The sequence below is a fragment of the Pimephales promelas genome, chromosome 13 (genome assembly GCF_988280905.1).
Source record: "Pimephales promelas chromosome 13, fPimPro1.hap1.1, whole genome shotgun sequence".
NCBI classification, from domain to species: domain Eukaryota; kingdom Metazoa; phylum Chordata; class Actinopteri; order Cypriniformes; family Leuciscidae; genus Pimephales; species Pimephales promelas.
This window is the reverse complement of record NC_142781.1, coordinates 27,028,174-27,043,622: the sequence shown is the minus strand read 5'-3', so window position 1 is coordinate 27,043,622 and position 15,449 is coordinate 27,028,174. Positions and strand designations below refer to the sequence as shown.

General features: G+C 36.3%; 3 protein-coding genes across 3 annotated transcripts in view; 1 reads left to right on the top strand and 2 right to left on the bottom strand.

Annotated features, from left to right (window-relative positions):
- Positions 1-48: 48 nt before the first annotated feature.
- Positions 49-5,931, bottom strand: ephx1 (epoxide hydrolase 1, microsomal (xenobiotic)). Its single transcript, XM_039691753.2, has 9 exons — positions 5,082-5,931; positions 4,122-4,315; positions 3,836-4,016; positions 2,824-3,042; positions 2,587-2,716; positions 2,034-2,248; positions 1,131-1,239; positions 942-1,064; positions 49-489 (listed from the first exon to the last, which is right to left on the bottom strand). The coding sequence occupies exons 2-9, from the start codon at positions 4,302-4,304 to the stop codon at positions 279-281; spliced, it is 1,371 nt and encodes a 456-aa protein (XP_039547687.2). The 5' UTR covers positions 4,305-4,315; positions 5,082-5,931; the 3' UTR covers positions 49-278.
- Positions 5,932-6,185: 254 nt separating this feature from the next.
- srp9 (signal recognition particle 9) lies at positions 6,186-7,310 on the bottom strand. Its single transcript, XM_039691754.2, has 3 exons — positions 7,129-7,310; positions 6,823-6,891; positions 6,186-6,733 (listed from the first exon to the last, which is right to left on the bottom strand). Exons 1-3 carry the CDS (start codon positions 7,288-7,290, stop codon positions 6,614-6,616), a joined length of 351 nt encoding a protein of 116 aa, XP_039547688.2. The 5' UTR covers positions 7,291-7,310; the 3' UTR covers positions 6,186-6,613.
- A 1,761-nt stretch (positions 7,311-9,071) lies between these two features.
- The window catches only part of enah (ENAH actin regulator), a 99,068-nt gene continuing 92,690 nt past the window's right edge, over positions 9,072-15,449 (top strand). The window contains exon 1 of the mRNA XM_089118781.1: positions 9,072-9,385. Within this exon, the coding sequence (XP_088974907.1) occupies positions 9,381-9,385 (5 nt within the window). The 5' untranslated portion in view covers positions 9,072-9,380. The remainder of the gene's footprint in view (positions 9,386-15,449) is intronic.

The following is a 15,449-nucleotide window of genomic DNA, read 5'->3' as shown; positions in this document are numbered from 1 at the left end:
TTCAAAAACACCTCAGCATCTTCATAAATAATCACATCACAAGCAAGCTCCTGTCAATATATAATTGTTTAATTACAATAAAACAAAGGCGCATTCCGTAGTAAGTTACTATCATTAAACAGCGCTATTACCATACCTAAAAATAAATGTAATGCATTTAATAGTGTTGATTAGCAGATTGTTGTGGTACAAGGATTGTTTTTTTTACTTCATGGTCATCACTGTTCAGATGCATTTATGAGAGTCCCATGGATATGAATAAGAGTACATAGAATGACTCATTTCCTCTTTCTCTTCTCTACAATCTTGACAAAGTTCTGAACATCCTCTGCCAGTAAATGCGGCTCCTCCATAGCAGCAAAATGTCCCCCACGGGCCATGGGAGTGTAAGTCTTGAGCCTACGGTATTTCTGTGTCACCCACAATTTAGGGGTGTGCATCAACTCATTGGGGAAAGAGGCCACACCAGTTGGAACATAAACTGGAAGCCTAATGGGTGAAAGAGAAATAGCACATTAATTAAGCGATCTCGCATTATGCACTACCATTCAAAACTTTAGGGTCAGTAAGATATTTTTTTCATTAAATCAATTCAGCAAGGGTACAATACATTTATTTACTGAGTGACGGCAGAAAATCTATCCATCACAAAATCCAGAAAAAAGTACCACAGTATCAAAAATAAAAACATTAAGCAGCTCAACTGTAGGATCATGTGACACTGAAGACTGGAGTAATGATGCTGAAAATTCAGCTTTGTCATCACAGGAATAAATTAGTTTTTTGGTGAGCATAAGAAACTTTAAAAACATAAATTCTTAATCAATCCCAGATGGTAGTGTGCATATTTACATGTAGAGCAGTTCCTGTGTCTAATATATACAAATAATTCTGGGAACACAATTAAGCTTCATGTTAATCAAAGCCTGTATTTCTCTTACTTTGCATGGGGCTGGTCTAAGCCTTTGCCAAAGTTCTCTTTGTAGAAGCGCATGGAGGATATAATGCACCTAGAGGTCCAGTAGATCATCACATTCGTCAGTAGATCATCAAGAGAAAACTTCCTGTTGGGGAATCAACAGATTTTTTAACTGAACACACATTTCACTGACTATATATATACATACTACCTCTCCAGTCCACCATCCTCAAGTTTCTTAAATTCAGGATCAGTCCAGGTTGAAAATTTCTCCAAAATGTAGGCAGCCAAACCAACAGGAGAGTCATTCAATCCACGACCTGTGCAATACAGAAAAGCGTCAAATTAAATTTCAAATTCTGTTACATAAACCCAAATATATAATCCAGTGGACTAATGTCACAACAGATTTATATGTGGAGTCTTGAGTGCAACAGCGCCCGTCCCTTTTTTCAGTGGCACTGGTTCCAGTATTTTTACATTCATTTTTTTCTATTGGGATTTTTTTAAGTCTTCATTAAAGAGTTATAAGCCATGCTTTAGTTATAAGCAACTGATTTGAAGCATTGTTTTTTTGTTTTGTTTTTTTAGAAAAGTACACAAAAAGACAAAGGTACAAGACTGTACTTAACAGGTTTAGTTAGATTGAAGAAAAACTACAATCCCATGAAGCACTGCGAACAGCATAATCGAATTAAAATGACAGAGAAATATAAAACTTCATTTCAAATGTAGATTATATATATATAGTAGGAATGGGCATTTTTCAAAAATATTGTATTTGAATATTTGGCCTAAAAAGCAATGCGTTTATTTAAATGACGTTTAACGAGAAATACCTTATTTTTTATTACCGGTAGTTAGTTTTTCACAAGGATTTCCACTGTTAAGGAATTATTTTAAAAATACCCTGAAATAATGTAGGCTGATGGCTTGAGCAGAAGCACATATCATGGATTAAAAACCTTGTAGCTCATAGTAGGTCTAAGTAAGTTATTGATCAATTTCACTATGGAGAAAATGAATGTTTTTACTTCCACAGCCGGACAGTTCTGCACTCTATTCAAAGATGCACATTTTTATCCATTTAATTCACTTTATAAAGGTCTCTCACCCACAGTGTCAGGTTTAGTGGCTTGTATGTGCATGTATCCAGTCTCCTTCACAGAATTCACTACAAGCTTTTCCATACGAGGGAAAAGGCGTTTCACGTCATGTTCAGTGAAGCCAAAGAGTTTGGGGAATCGTTGACCAAAAAGTATAGACAACACCATGAGAAGGCCTGGTTTTGCAGGTGGAGCAAAGTTAACGTGGAGGCCTTTCACAGCACTAAAAAGAAAGGTGAACAACAAGAGTACTTATTGAAATCTTTTATCTTCCTTTAATATATCTGACTTTAATTTACTGCATTCTATGTGATGATTTCAATGAAATTAAATACTTTAATACAGTGTTTCTCACCCACTAGGGGGCCTCAGCAAACCTCCAGAGGGCCCCGACAAGTCTTAAAATCAATGTTGTTCTTTTAACATAATCTTAAATAAATGTTGATTTAAGTACTAAAGATATATATCAGTTAAAATAGGAGTGCCTTCTTTGAATATTGTCTTGGACAAAGTTTGGGCCTTAAAGTCAAAAAAGTTGAGAACCAATGCTTTTATACATACTTGGGCTCCAGCTGGGTCATATTGGTGGTAATAAGCCAACCCCAGTCTCCTCCCTGAACATAGTACTGGTTAAAACCAAGACGCTTCATCAGTTTATTAAATATGTGCGCTGCACATACAGAGTCGAACCCTGTGCAAAACACATTATGATCATAAAAAATGGAATTGTATGGAAAACAGACCAATTTACATGTTTTTGAAACAAATATCTGTTGGGTTGGGTTGTTTGACATTTACCTTTCTTATGTGGGGCCTCTGAGAAACCATAACCAGGTATTGAGGGACAGATGACTTCGAAGGCTATGTCATCAGGGCTGGCTGGCTCCGTAAGCAGGGGGATGATCCCATAAAACTCATAGAAGGAGCCTGGCCATCCATGGACCATCATCAGAGGTACAGCTCGGGTTCCCTCTGGCAGGTTCTTCGGTTTCACGTGAACATAGTGAATATCAATACCTTTTTTTTTAATAGAGGACAATACAACACAGAACAACAATGAAATCTGTTGTAGTGTAGTATAATATATGCAAAATGTAAGTGTCTATCTGTGAAAAATAGTAGGTCTGTCCTGGATGATATTTCCTGAATAAAAAGATTTATTTCTTACTATTTTTGTGGTGATGATTCAAAAAATAGTGCCAATTTTCTCACTAAAACGTGTTGTGCATTTCATAGCAAAGGCGTTTAAGTCTTGTATCATCCATAAGTCATCATAAAAACTGCCACAAAGACATGATTCCTATCTTTCTCTGAGCCATGTTAGAGTTATTTGTTTAGTTCTCTGCTGATTTTCACTTGTATAACATTATTTTAGACCAAATCTTAAAACAGAGGTGAATGTACAGTGACATTTTGAAGTTTATATTTTAATTTAATTTTGTATTACTACTTCCAAACAGCATTTGGTAAAAAATGTGGGGGAAAACGTTTTTCTGTTTATGTAAAGTTCTTTGACAGTATTTGAACACTCCAAAGTGTTTAAAAAAAGGTTAAAATATACATTTTATATACTTCTTTTTGTCATTAAAACGAAACCTTTGACATTTGACTGCTTTTGCTATTTTGATTGGTTCATTGAAAAAAAAATCATCTTTTCACATTTGTAAAAAATAAGTACATCATTAATTTTCAATTCAGCATCATCAAATTAGATATATATTTGCTTTTTTTATGGAAATCAGCTGATTTTTTTTTCCAAGATCCAGACATGTATATTTCTCTCTATAGCAGCGTACTAGTTAAGACTCACCTTCGATTTTGGTTTTGAAATGAGGATATTTGTTCAGTTTATCCACTTGTTTGCTCCAACTAAAATCATTCCTCCAATAAGACACAACCTTATCAAGGTATTTGGAGTTGAAGCCATAGTTAAACTGACTATCTTCAAGAGAAGGAAAAGAGCGGGTCTGATCCAGCCTGCGGTGCAAATCCTAAGGAATATAAAGGAGCTTTTTCTAAAGACAAATCCAAAAAGTATATCTCCACTGAAATAATTATTCAAATTTTTATTCTGATGACATCACATCAGGATTTACCTCAATTTCTTCTGGAGTTGTCTCAACTTTAAACGGACGGATACTATCATCCTCAGGTCCTTGGGGACAAGCTCCCACACCCCACCACCCATCCTGAGCTTTCAGGACATTCTTTCTCGTCTTCAAGAATACCAGAGCAATCACTGCTCCGAGCCCCAATGCCACTGCCAACTCTAGGTACATGGTTTAAGGGCCTGGATGGAATAAAGCAAAATTACAGTTATCGACTAGCTTTAACCTGACATGTCTTGCTCAAGGGTTAATTGAATATGAACCAGCAAACTTTCATCCTCTGGGCAACATGATTTTAATGCATGCATGCAAGAAAATGGAGCAAAGGTTTATTGTTGCACAACATTCCCAGCACTGGGATTAGGGTGGACAAAGCTCGGTGGTAACAACATGTGGGTCACAATGCATGACAAAGCTTTTCTCTGTCCAACTCCTAATGCACAGTAAATACCTTGTGAATAGCAATCTGTTGATTTGATCTGTGCTGTGCTAATTTATGAATTTTTCACAGAAATATCATAAGACATGACCTCACCTGACATTTTTTTTTCTGCAGTTAAATGATATAAAAAATAATAATATCTGAATATTAATTTATTCTAACAGGCTCGATAATTCTGGTGGAATTAAAGCAATAGACTAAGCTAAATTATTCTCAATCTTTATCTTGAAAGAAAATAAACGATGAGTCGCTGACAGAACCTGTACATAAGTTACTTGCAAATCCATTTACCCTAATAAAGTTATTATTAAAAGCTGTATAACAATGAAGTTGTTGCATAATGAGTTTTATTTCATGAAAAAAAAAAATAACTGAGCTACATCAACATCAGGAATAGCAACACACTGACAGTATGTTGTTGCAAAATGAACATTAATTTACAACGTAACTAGGTAAAACATGCAAAAACGCCATGATTATTAACACCAGACGTGATGCCCACTCACCTCAATGTAGCAAAGTTGCTGTGTGATCGTTTAGCACCAAGACGCAGTAACTTACGCACAATGCACTATGGGAAATGTAGTCACAAAACGCGCTGTGATCACTTCCTTTGGAAAACACATGTCTGTCATTCTGTTCTGTGAAATCATTTTAGTAACTGCACACCAAGCAAACGTTTTCACATTTCACGATATTGTATTTTGATTGCAGTTATTATATGACCCTGTAATTAAGTTAGATATGCCTAATAGTTAAGACGTTCTCTTTTTAAAATCAAAACATTAAAAAGGTAAAAAAATAAAACTTTTTTTAAAAAAACTGCCCAACATTTAACTTACGTGAATTATGATTTTTCCATGATTTTTGAACGGATATTATAAATAACATTAACCGTTTTTTCAACGGCTCTGGTGTGTGGGAAAGACTGAAAGGGCGAAGTTTCTCACTCACGAAAAAAACGCTAACGTTACTGTAACTGACTGGACTGAAGCAGTGCGCGCAAAAGACAAGCAAAAGTACCTGGGAAGTGGGAAGGGTTGACGGGCTTTCTGAGGTAAAACACATTTGTCTGACAACAAATTATTCCAGAACCTCATTCACACAAACGTGAGTTTTACAATAATATTTTAGGTGAAGGTTACCTGGAGTTGCGGAACGACAACGCTGAAAAAAATCTACCAAGATGGCCTACAAAATACTTTCTCCATAGTGGTACGGAAGGGACACATATTAAAAAAGGTATATTCAATGTGACAATATGTGCTAGGCTAGTTTGGTACATTTGTAACTGTACATCCTTATATTTTTTTCCATGAGGAAATATGAAAAACAAAGAAAAAACAAACAAACATGCATGTAAACATGACAGATAATACTTTAAGCCAGATAGTGAGAACAGTAAATTGTATCCATGTACGACACTGAAGTCCTACCAAATATAAAAACAAAAAGGTAAGGTTAACATTGTTTAGAAAAAAAAAATAGATTAAAATGATGTCACTGTACACAAATGTTGAGTGTCAATAATTACACATTAATTTAACCGTAAAAGCATTGTTACATGTTTGTAGACTCTAATGCTGTTAGAAAGTAAGAGTCAAATAAAATAGGATGAAAAAAAAAGAGAAATTTATTTAGGTTCAAATGTACATCATGCATAGACATACAAACTAGATTGCAATGAAATCCAAATGAAGAAGGTCCTGTTTCGAAATGTATTCCCTTGATGTTGGTGCAGTTAAAACCCACTTTTTCCGAACATTTAATAATAGGCAGACCAACTGAAACTACTGTACAACCATTACAAGGTTGTCCGACCTCCAGAATAACACAAATATCAGCATCTTGTATAGGGTGTTTCCTCTTGTCTTGCTGCTTGCTCTCCAAACGAGCATAATCTTCAACATTCTCAGTATACAGTCAGTTACACATCAACCAAACTTCATCTCCATCCTCCTGTAGATCCGTCTCTCTTCATTGTCAGTAAGATTGAATAACAAACAACTGTCCAATCCCAACAGGTTCTTTGATTCATTCAGTCCGTTTCCATAGAACCACTGTGGGTCTCTTTGGAGACCATTAATCTCATCAACTTCCCATGCAGTTTCTCGATTTTCTTTACATCTTGGGCCTGGTCGGTCTTGTACTGTAAACACTAAGAAGAAACGTACAGTGAATCTAACATGATCTACACAAGACCACACACAAAACAGGACTTCTTGCAAGGGCTAAAAACATACATACCACAGCATCATCTGTGACCTTCATACAGATATTTCCATCACAGTGTCGATATTTCAGAACCACTCTGACCTGAATGGACAACATTAACAAGACAGTTACAGTGCATCAGAAGAACATGTAACGTTAAGGTTTGAATATTGCAGTCTTTCTCTGGCTGACACTTCAGGCATTCATAAGCACGATAGTGTTTGTACTTGCAGACAACAATTCGAATACGAATTTATTGTTTAAATTTATTTATGAGTGTAAAATATGTGCTTGTAGCCGGTAGCCTGAAAATAAAACTAAAGGTTGTTTATCAATTACCTTCATCGGGTCCGTCAAATAAAGTTTTTCTGCTGCTCGTGCAAATTCTTCCCACGTCTGGTAATAAGGCATGATGTGATAAACACTAAATTTAGGGTATTCTGGTAAATACTTTAGAGGCGTAGCAATACACAGCTGTTTGAAGTAAATCCCAGGTGGCATAAAATATGGCCACTTTGAGTCGTAGAAAAACGCACTCTGATTGGTCAGAACCCGAACTGGCCAATATAAAACGTGCACACTGACGAGTAATCACTACGTAGTCTACGTGGTCTGATTTGAGGATTGTGATTGGTTCATTGAAATAGAATGAGCGCTAGAATGAAAAGAAAGGCGGGGCTTAGCCCCGTTGTCACGTGGGTACCTGTGACGTTTAAATCACAGTCAGGGCGGATCAATCATAAGTATTTGTGATGACTTCATTTAAAATAATTTGATAGAAATTGCTAAATATCATTTACATGGTGATGTACATAGACATAGCCATTGGAATAGAATATTTTAAACGATTAGTTATTGTAGTTACAAATGCATTTAGTAAGACACAAAACGTCATGTGATTTGAATGCGGCTTTGAGGAGGATTCGGTATTTTGAGCCACTGTGCGCGCTCCCTGCTGGTAAACAACCGTCTCATCGTATCCAAGACAAGCACTAACTTCTAATATTTCCCGTAAAGGGCCGGTGTATATGGGCCAGGAATATAAAGGACTGTTATTTTGAACTGTTAATTCATTAATTCAGAATATTTGGGACATTTTTCTCAATCATTTTAATGGCAAAATGTGTCTCAATTTACCGAAATACATGAAACAGTGTCATTTTCAAATCTCGCAAAGCAGTATATAGGCAAATTTTAAATGTTTGTTAATGTTTTTTCTCTGTGTTCTTATACTGCTTTGTAAATACATGCATTTGTGACATTCGTGGCTTGAACACGATAATGGTTTAGCATGTGTACCAAATTACATAAGAGTGCACCAGTAGATGGCAGTGTAGACCTTTTTTTAAAGGCTGGAAATTTAAACCAAAAATTCAAATTGTATACCAAATGTTTTCCCTTTCATGCTCCCTTCAGTCATTGACCATATCCACATATAGCCAAATATTCATATAGTTCATTAGAGTCAGAGATGCATGAGTGACAGTGCTAGTTGATCTGGTAACTGAGATGTGGGGCCCTAGTCGCAAGATTTGAACACTTGTGATGAACCATCAGATCCTTCACTTGTGCCATCAAAGCAAGCACACCATTGGCTCTTTTTATGAACAGCTGACAGCAAACAGATTATAGTCAGATAACATACACTTATTAATTGTAAAGTATCGTAATATACTGAAGGCTTGAATGAATGTGATCAAATGCACTATGAATTATAATCTTTAATACAATGTTCTGCCATTTTTTTTAAATCGATAAGACTATGACATATAACACACACACACACACACACACACACACACACAAACAAACACACATATAAACAGAGAGAAGTAAAAAGGAATAAATATATAAAGTAAAAAGGAATATATATATATATATATATATATATATATATATTAGGGCTGCCAAACGATTAATCGTGATTAATCGCATCTAAAATAAAAGTTTGTGTTTACATAATATATGCGGGTGTACACACACATGCCTGTATATTTAAGGAAAAAAAAAATAATATATATATATATATATATATATATATATATATATATATATATATATATATATATATACATACATACATATGTATAGAGAGAGAGATAGAAAGGAAATAATAAATAAATAAATATTTATATAGTTATATATGATCAGTTTTCCCTTTATCTTAATATTTTACAAGTATAGTGTCAGACTAAATCATAAATGCCTGATAAATTGTCAAATGGGGGCGTGACCTGTGCGTCCCTTGCGTGGTGACGTAGGCCAGTAAAGCAATGCGTCTGTGCTGTGGCTGTAGAAGGGGATCCCAGCGGCACGTTGCCGCTATTAGAAGATCAGGCGTTTGCAAGACCAAACAGAAAATTACATTCTCACTTACATTTTTTGTGCTGCAGCATCCACACACAGCTGCAATGCGGTAGATCATGTAGATCAAGTTATTTTTTTTTATTTACTTTGATTTTTATTTTTTACTTTTCGCGATACAAACTCACTCTGGTCCTGCCGCGGTTCATTCATATCTTTTGTGATCAAGTGCGAACTTTGCAAACTCTCTGAAATTATATAACACCGAATAAATCGCGGAAATCACCATGAGGTAAGTAAAATCTAGTTTAATCTCAACCCAAAGGCATATGCGCTGCTCATGTTTGGGGAACAATTTATGCGTGGCTATTTGCGCACTGCCTATAAATAATTCATAAACAAACAGTTTATTAAATAAATGCTGTTTATGATATAGATTGTCCTAGCATTTGTACTGCAATTAATTTTTAGTGGGCTACTGTTAAAAGTAATCATTTCAATTATTACAGCTAAAATGATCAATTAGTGAAATCAATTTGAGCGCCTGTATATTGCATAACGTTACTTGATATGGGGTGTGAGGAAAATACGCATATATGTATAAGCATATCTGCATATGAAGTGTCATGTAAATATGCAGTTCAATGCAGCATGGCACTGAACTTGAGAGATCTTGTTTGTTTAGTATACATCATGCTGAGCTTATATGACTCTTCTGTTCATGTTATAAAGTAAATGAGCATAACAATGTGTTAGCACCTTGGCTTCATTTTCGAGGACGATGCTCATTCAGATCAGTAATTTCCCTGCCTTTATTATTAGATTGAAATATTGCTGTTTCCTTTTTTAAATGTAGTGACGTTTGACTCTGATTTAAAATGTATATATATAGTCATACACTGTTTGGTAATAACGATTGACTAAGCTGGATTGGATCCATTACATTACATTGTGATGTAGGCATGTTCCCAGTGTCTGGCGATCTGGTGAGAGCATGTGTTTAAATGTTCAAGCCTTGCTTTGATTATCAGAATAACTAAGTATCTCCTCCCACACTTCCACTGAAGACATATGAAGAAAGAGCCAGCTGTTGGCAGCCTCCCTTCAGCAGAAACAAGCTGCCTTTAAAGCAGAGTTTGAATGATATGACATAACCTTTCCCTTAGGTTTAGATTAATCTCTTCTGTATTTGTATTATTTGGCCTGTCTTCCCACGAACCATGGTGTTACATAGTAAAGCACCTTAGATGTACGTGGGTTGCCTCTTGTGTCAAAACAGGATTGTCTCTCGCTCGAGAGTGATTGAGCGGAGGCGAATGTTCATGTTTGTTAGCCGTAACAGGTGTGGTTTTGTGTGATTTTAAGACCCAGACTGTTCCCTCTTACTCATCACGAGCATGTGTTGGGAAGTGTCAAGCTTTTAACTGTGTGACACGACCGTAGGTTTATAATAATAATAATAATAATAATAATAATAATTCGTTACATTTATATAGCGCTTTTCTGGACACTCAAAGCGCTTCACATAGAAGGGGGGGATCTCCTCAATGTATAATGTGTATGAGGAATTAACCTTATTGTATTAACAACCTTTTTGTGAATCAAATTCATTAATTTAGGACAAATTTGTTTCTCGTGATCTTAAAAAGTGCATGGGCATGAATTTCTGTACACAGCTAAATTTGTAAATAAACTTATTTAGTTATTTTTTATAAATGATAAATCTTTTTAAATGGTCTAATTAGTTAATGGAAATTATCCAGTGTCCAACATGCAAATGACTCAAAACAAAAAAAATTTTAATTAAACTTTTACATTTTTTCTTAAATGTGGAAAAAGTAGCAGTCACTCTGTAAAAAACAATCTTTTCATGATTAGTTATCACAATTTTTTTTCTTTTGTCAAATCAACTTAAATCAATTATTTAGTTCAGAGAACATATAATTTTGAGTTTCTGATGATCAAATCATTCTCCTTCATTGTATTAACTCACTTTTTCCAGTTCAATGAACTTAAAATTTTTAGGCAACCAGGTTACCTACTTTTTTAAGTTAAACCAACAATATATTTTTACAGTCATGAGTAGTGTCAACTTGTGACTGGTAGTCTATCTATACTTTAGGTTAGTAACTACATTTAATCAACCCCCTGAAAGGCTTGTTTCATGATTTCCAAAATTCCAGGAAGGCCAGGTCAGTAACACTGCTGTCTGGTTCATAGATCATGAAAGTGTCTTTCAATATAGAGATAGAGAACTGAATGGACACGAATAAGTCATGTCATTTTTGTTTCATTAGTGCATAACTGAACTCTTGAGCACTTCTGCCTTTTTTCCCCAGCAAATTCAAATCAGGCTGCTCTGATCTTTAGGCCTAATCAAGTCTTTTTGAGTTTTGTAGATGGAAAAGTGTCCATATGAATTCATCAGTGTGCTCTCGCTTTATCTCTCTGCCATTAGAAAAGACAAATCCCCTCAGAATATTCATGCCTAATCAGAACAGAATTATACGTGAGCGCAATTGTATTGAAGGAGCCATTTAAACGTTTCCTTTTCTCCTTATGTAATTACTCTCTTTGGTAGAGATACTGTGTCTACCTAATCTGCCCCCCACCCCACCCCACCACCTCCACCCTTCTCTCTCTATTACACCCTGTCACCTATTATATTTTCCATTTCATCTCTCATTTAGATACAGAGCCCTCTGTGAAAGTTCTTTATCTTTGACGTCAGTGGCTCAGACTCATCCTGTTGCACTCCTCTCCTACCACCACATTGTTTCTAGAGGAATTTAGATAAAGCAATCAAGAATGCATTTAATCATAGTGGATTACCACTGATTTGTACTTTGTTTAAAGCAAGTTCATAACGTCATTTAATATCTGTGCTTTGAATGTACCAAAGTAGGTCCTGAATATGTTTGGTTAACATCATTTTGCTATACTGCATGCTTACTTGGTTTCGTTACATTCAGTATTGCACTCTAAACTGCATTCTATTTATTTTTTCTGTAATATTACAGATAGATTTGAACTGTTGATGAATTCCGTTTTCTCTTTGATTATCACAAAATGGAACATGCATTAGTCTTCATTTTTCGTGTTTTTTTAGGTAACATGCTACAATAATGTCGCATTTGTAATATTAATAGATGATCTATGATACAATAATTTCCCCCTAACTCTCATTGTTGATAGTCTGTGCGACACTGAAGCATGACTTTTAGCTAGCAGTCACCTTGAAACTTAGGCTTACTTTTTGGTAGGCATTGAATTGAATCAGATGGTGAAGGTTGTGTGGTCTTGTCTTATTGACAGGTGTTTTTAGAAAAAATGTTTTTTTGGCTATAGCTTTGTTCCGTCTTCATCTTAGATATCTCTTGCTATCAGACATAAAAATCAACTAGACAATATAAAGAAAATGAAAAGTGTTTCTGACTGAGTTTAGAGCAAAACACTCTCTATTAGCTCCAGAAATGCCTGTGATTGTGAAATCCAACAGCCTGTCATGGTTTTGTTGGTCCATTATGAGCAAAGTGCTCCATGTTTGACTGCATTTGAGTGGTCTTTACAAATCCTTTACAGTTGCTGCTCTTATAAATTCAGTTTATTCATTTATTTTTGCCAGGGATGATGATGATCACACCTGCCATCATGGCGCTCTGCGTGTTGGATTTTTAATGAACCGATTCAGTGGCAAGCATCAAGTTGAGTGATTCTGATGACCTCTTATGCCCAAGTCTTCTCCCAGATGCCTCAGATGCTTTATAGGCCAATAAGCATTCCAGAGTGTTTAAAATAGGCTTCTCATGAATAGGTTTGATAGGATCTGTATACACTACAGTTCCTGTTACATTTGCATAAGAACTTGTTTGTAGCATAACTCCTTTTCCTCCTAAGGTCTGATTTACAGTGAACATGCAGTTGTTGCATAGGTTAAAGGTTGGATCAAGCCAGCCTCCGTTTTGTTTGACAATACTTCAAATGTCCACAAGAAGTGACGTCACCCAACATCGCTTGGAGCACTTCAAACCGTAGAGAAAATTATTTCTGGGTTACTAGTGCAGAAATAGTGGCCAATTGTTGATTGAATGTATCTTAGCTGTTCAAAACAGCTTATGCTGCTTGATATTGCAAACTGGATGGCTGAACTTAACTGCTGCCCATGGGCACTGCCGAGTAGGGGGCCCCGCCTTTACCTGTTTATGTTTGTTTGATTTGTTTAGTTATATGCTAGTCAGAAATTGTTAGCCGCATTTCCACTGTCGGGTCGGCTGTGGCTAAAACCCTCCAACTGAGAACTTTGAGGCCATAATCAAACGGCGTAAACTGGTACCTAACATTATTTCACGTAGAATCCATTAGCTGGGTTTTAGATTTGTGGTACATTTTTACTATATTTTCTAAATGTCGATTAAAAAGCTATTGCGAAATGACAGCGTTTGTTATGCGACTAACACATTATATTTTTCCTCTTGTGATAAGTCATTTCAAGAATCATGGCAATGGATGTTAGTATGGTTAAGTTTATCACAGCCACTGCACTAGCCATTATTTTAATCAAAGGACACGTATGCATGTTATCCAAACATTAATGGCAAGGAAAGCCCCTTATACTTGGGAGCGGCCTCTTCGCATAAAGGATGGTAAAAATGAGCTCAGCACCAAAACGGAAACTCTTTTTGCACCTATAGAGGCTTGCTTGTGTGGGCAGTGTGAACCCTCTAACCTATTAGGATGGGATACCAAAATAAATATGAGCTGCTTTTGCGTGTGGTATGTAACCAGCCTAAGTTCCTCTCAGCACCTGGCTGACTCTACAACATGTGGGTCTCTGAATTGTTGAGAGGTAGCAGGAACTGTCTATCTGCCATATGGGTTTACTTGGGTTTCTTTATTTTCCTTATTTTATTTCCTTTACCCATTATATAGTGCTCACAGTAAGCACCTGTTCAGAGTCTGTGAAAGCGGCGACCAGTGAGCTTTTTTGTGGATTTTTCATTGGAAATGTTTTGGTTTTGCCCATAGCTTTTTGTCTAAAGTACCCTTGTGTTTGGGCATGAAACTTATGTTCTGTTGTTTATACACTCTCAGAAAAAAAAGGTACAAAAGCTGTCACTAGGGCTGTACCTTTTCAAAAGATAAACTTTTGTCAATTGTAGGTCCTAAAATGTACATTATTAGGTGTTAATATGTACATTTTAGGTGCTAATAAGTACATTTTTAGGTGGTAATATGTACATTTTAGGTCTTAATATGTATATTTTAGGTGCTAATATGTACCACTAGGTACTAATATGCAGCCTTTGGGTACAAAAGTGTACCTTTTGAAAAGGTACAGCCCCAGTGACAGCTTTTGTACCTTTTTTTTCCTGAGAGTGTACCTTAAATGCCTTCTCAATCAATGAATGTCATCAAGTGATTGAGTGATATTCTACCCTCAGTCCAAATATGCTTACTTATGGATCTGAGAAAGGCTAAGGGCCGTTACATAGTCAACGCATCGGTACGCATACGCGTCCGCATGGCTATGCATCGCTACGCTTTGGCCGCCATTATGCGTCGATGCGTAGCCAAATGTGTCGTCCTAGTTTTTGATACGCGACGCACTGATGCACGCAATACTATGCGTTATCGGTGGGGGCGACATTGCAAGAATTGTACATTAATTCAAATATATCATGTTAACAGAAGAAGAAGGTTTGAATACAATGGCGTGCGAGGAGGAATAATTATACGAGCTTATCCCCGCATTTAATATCATCCGCATTTATACGAGAGTTCATCACAATTACACTCAAATAAAATTGCGTTGGAAAATGCCTGGAGAGAGGTTGCAATCGCGATGGGAAAGAGGTGAAAACGGACTGGAAAAGTGCCCGTGACAAATTTACCAGCCTGGTTATATGAATGAATGATTTATGGATATGAATTAATGAATTAAAATACCAAATTAGTTAAAATGTGTAATGGTTTTTACATAATTTAAATAATACCAAATAAGTTAAAATGTGTAAAGTGTTAAATAATAAAAAAAACTCATGCTTCAAATCGAACTTTTATCAATTTATTTGTCAGTGCCACCCAATCGTACCACACTGTATTGGTGGGGAAACCAGCATCTGATAAAAAGAAGCTAATCAGCCAGCTGCTCCCTGATAAGTGCCGCTCTCCGAGAGGGTCTGCTGCTGCCGACCGAAAACCGTTGTCCGTCGACCATGTTCTGGTCCCCCACAACGTGCTGCCTCCACTCCACTCTCCAGGCTGGACCTCTCCGTTGTCAGACGTCGCATCCACAAAGGCGGCGGGCATGTATCTGGCACGTTCAGTGGATGCCAGAAAGTTGTGGAGAGCCACGC

Bases quoted from the DNA above. Each gene is read 5' to 3' on its own strand.
- ephx1 (XM_039691753.2), bottom strand. From the start codon at position 4,304: ATGTACCTAGAGTTGGCAGTGGCATTGGGGCTCGGAGCAGTGATTGCT. The intron at 4,017-4,121 runs GTAAATCCTGAT...TATATTCCTTAG, and splicing joins CAACTCCAGAAGAAATTGAG to GATTTGCACCGCAGGCTGGA. The intron at 1,240-2,033 runs GTGAGAGACCTT...TGTATTGCACAG, and splicing joins CACTAAACCTGACACTGTGG to GTCGTGGATTGAATGACTCT.
- srp9 (XM_039691754.2), bottom strand. From the start codon at position 7,290: ATGCCACCTGGGATTTACTTCAAACAGCTGTGTATTGCTACGCCTCTA. The intron at 6,892-7,128 runs GTAATTGATAAA...TTGTCCATTCAG, and splicing joins ATTTGACGGACCCGATGAAG to GTCAGAGTGGTTCTGAAATA. The intron at 6,734-6,822 runs GTATGTATGTTT...GTTTCTTCTTAG, and splicing joins AGGTCACAGATGATGCTGTG to TGTTTACAGTACAAGACCGA.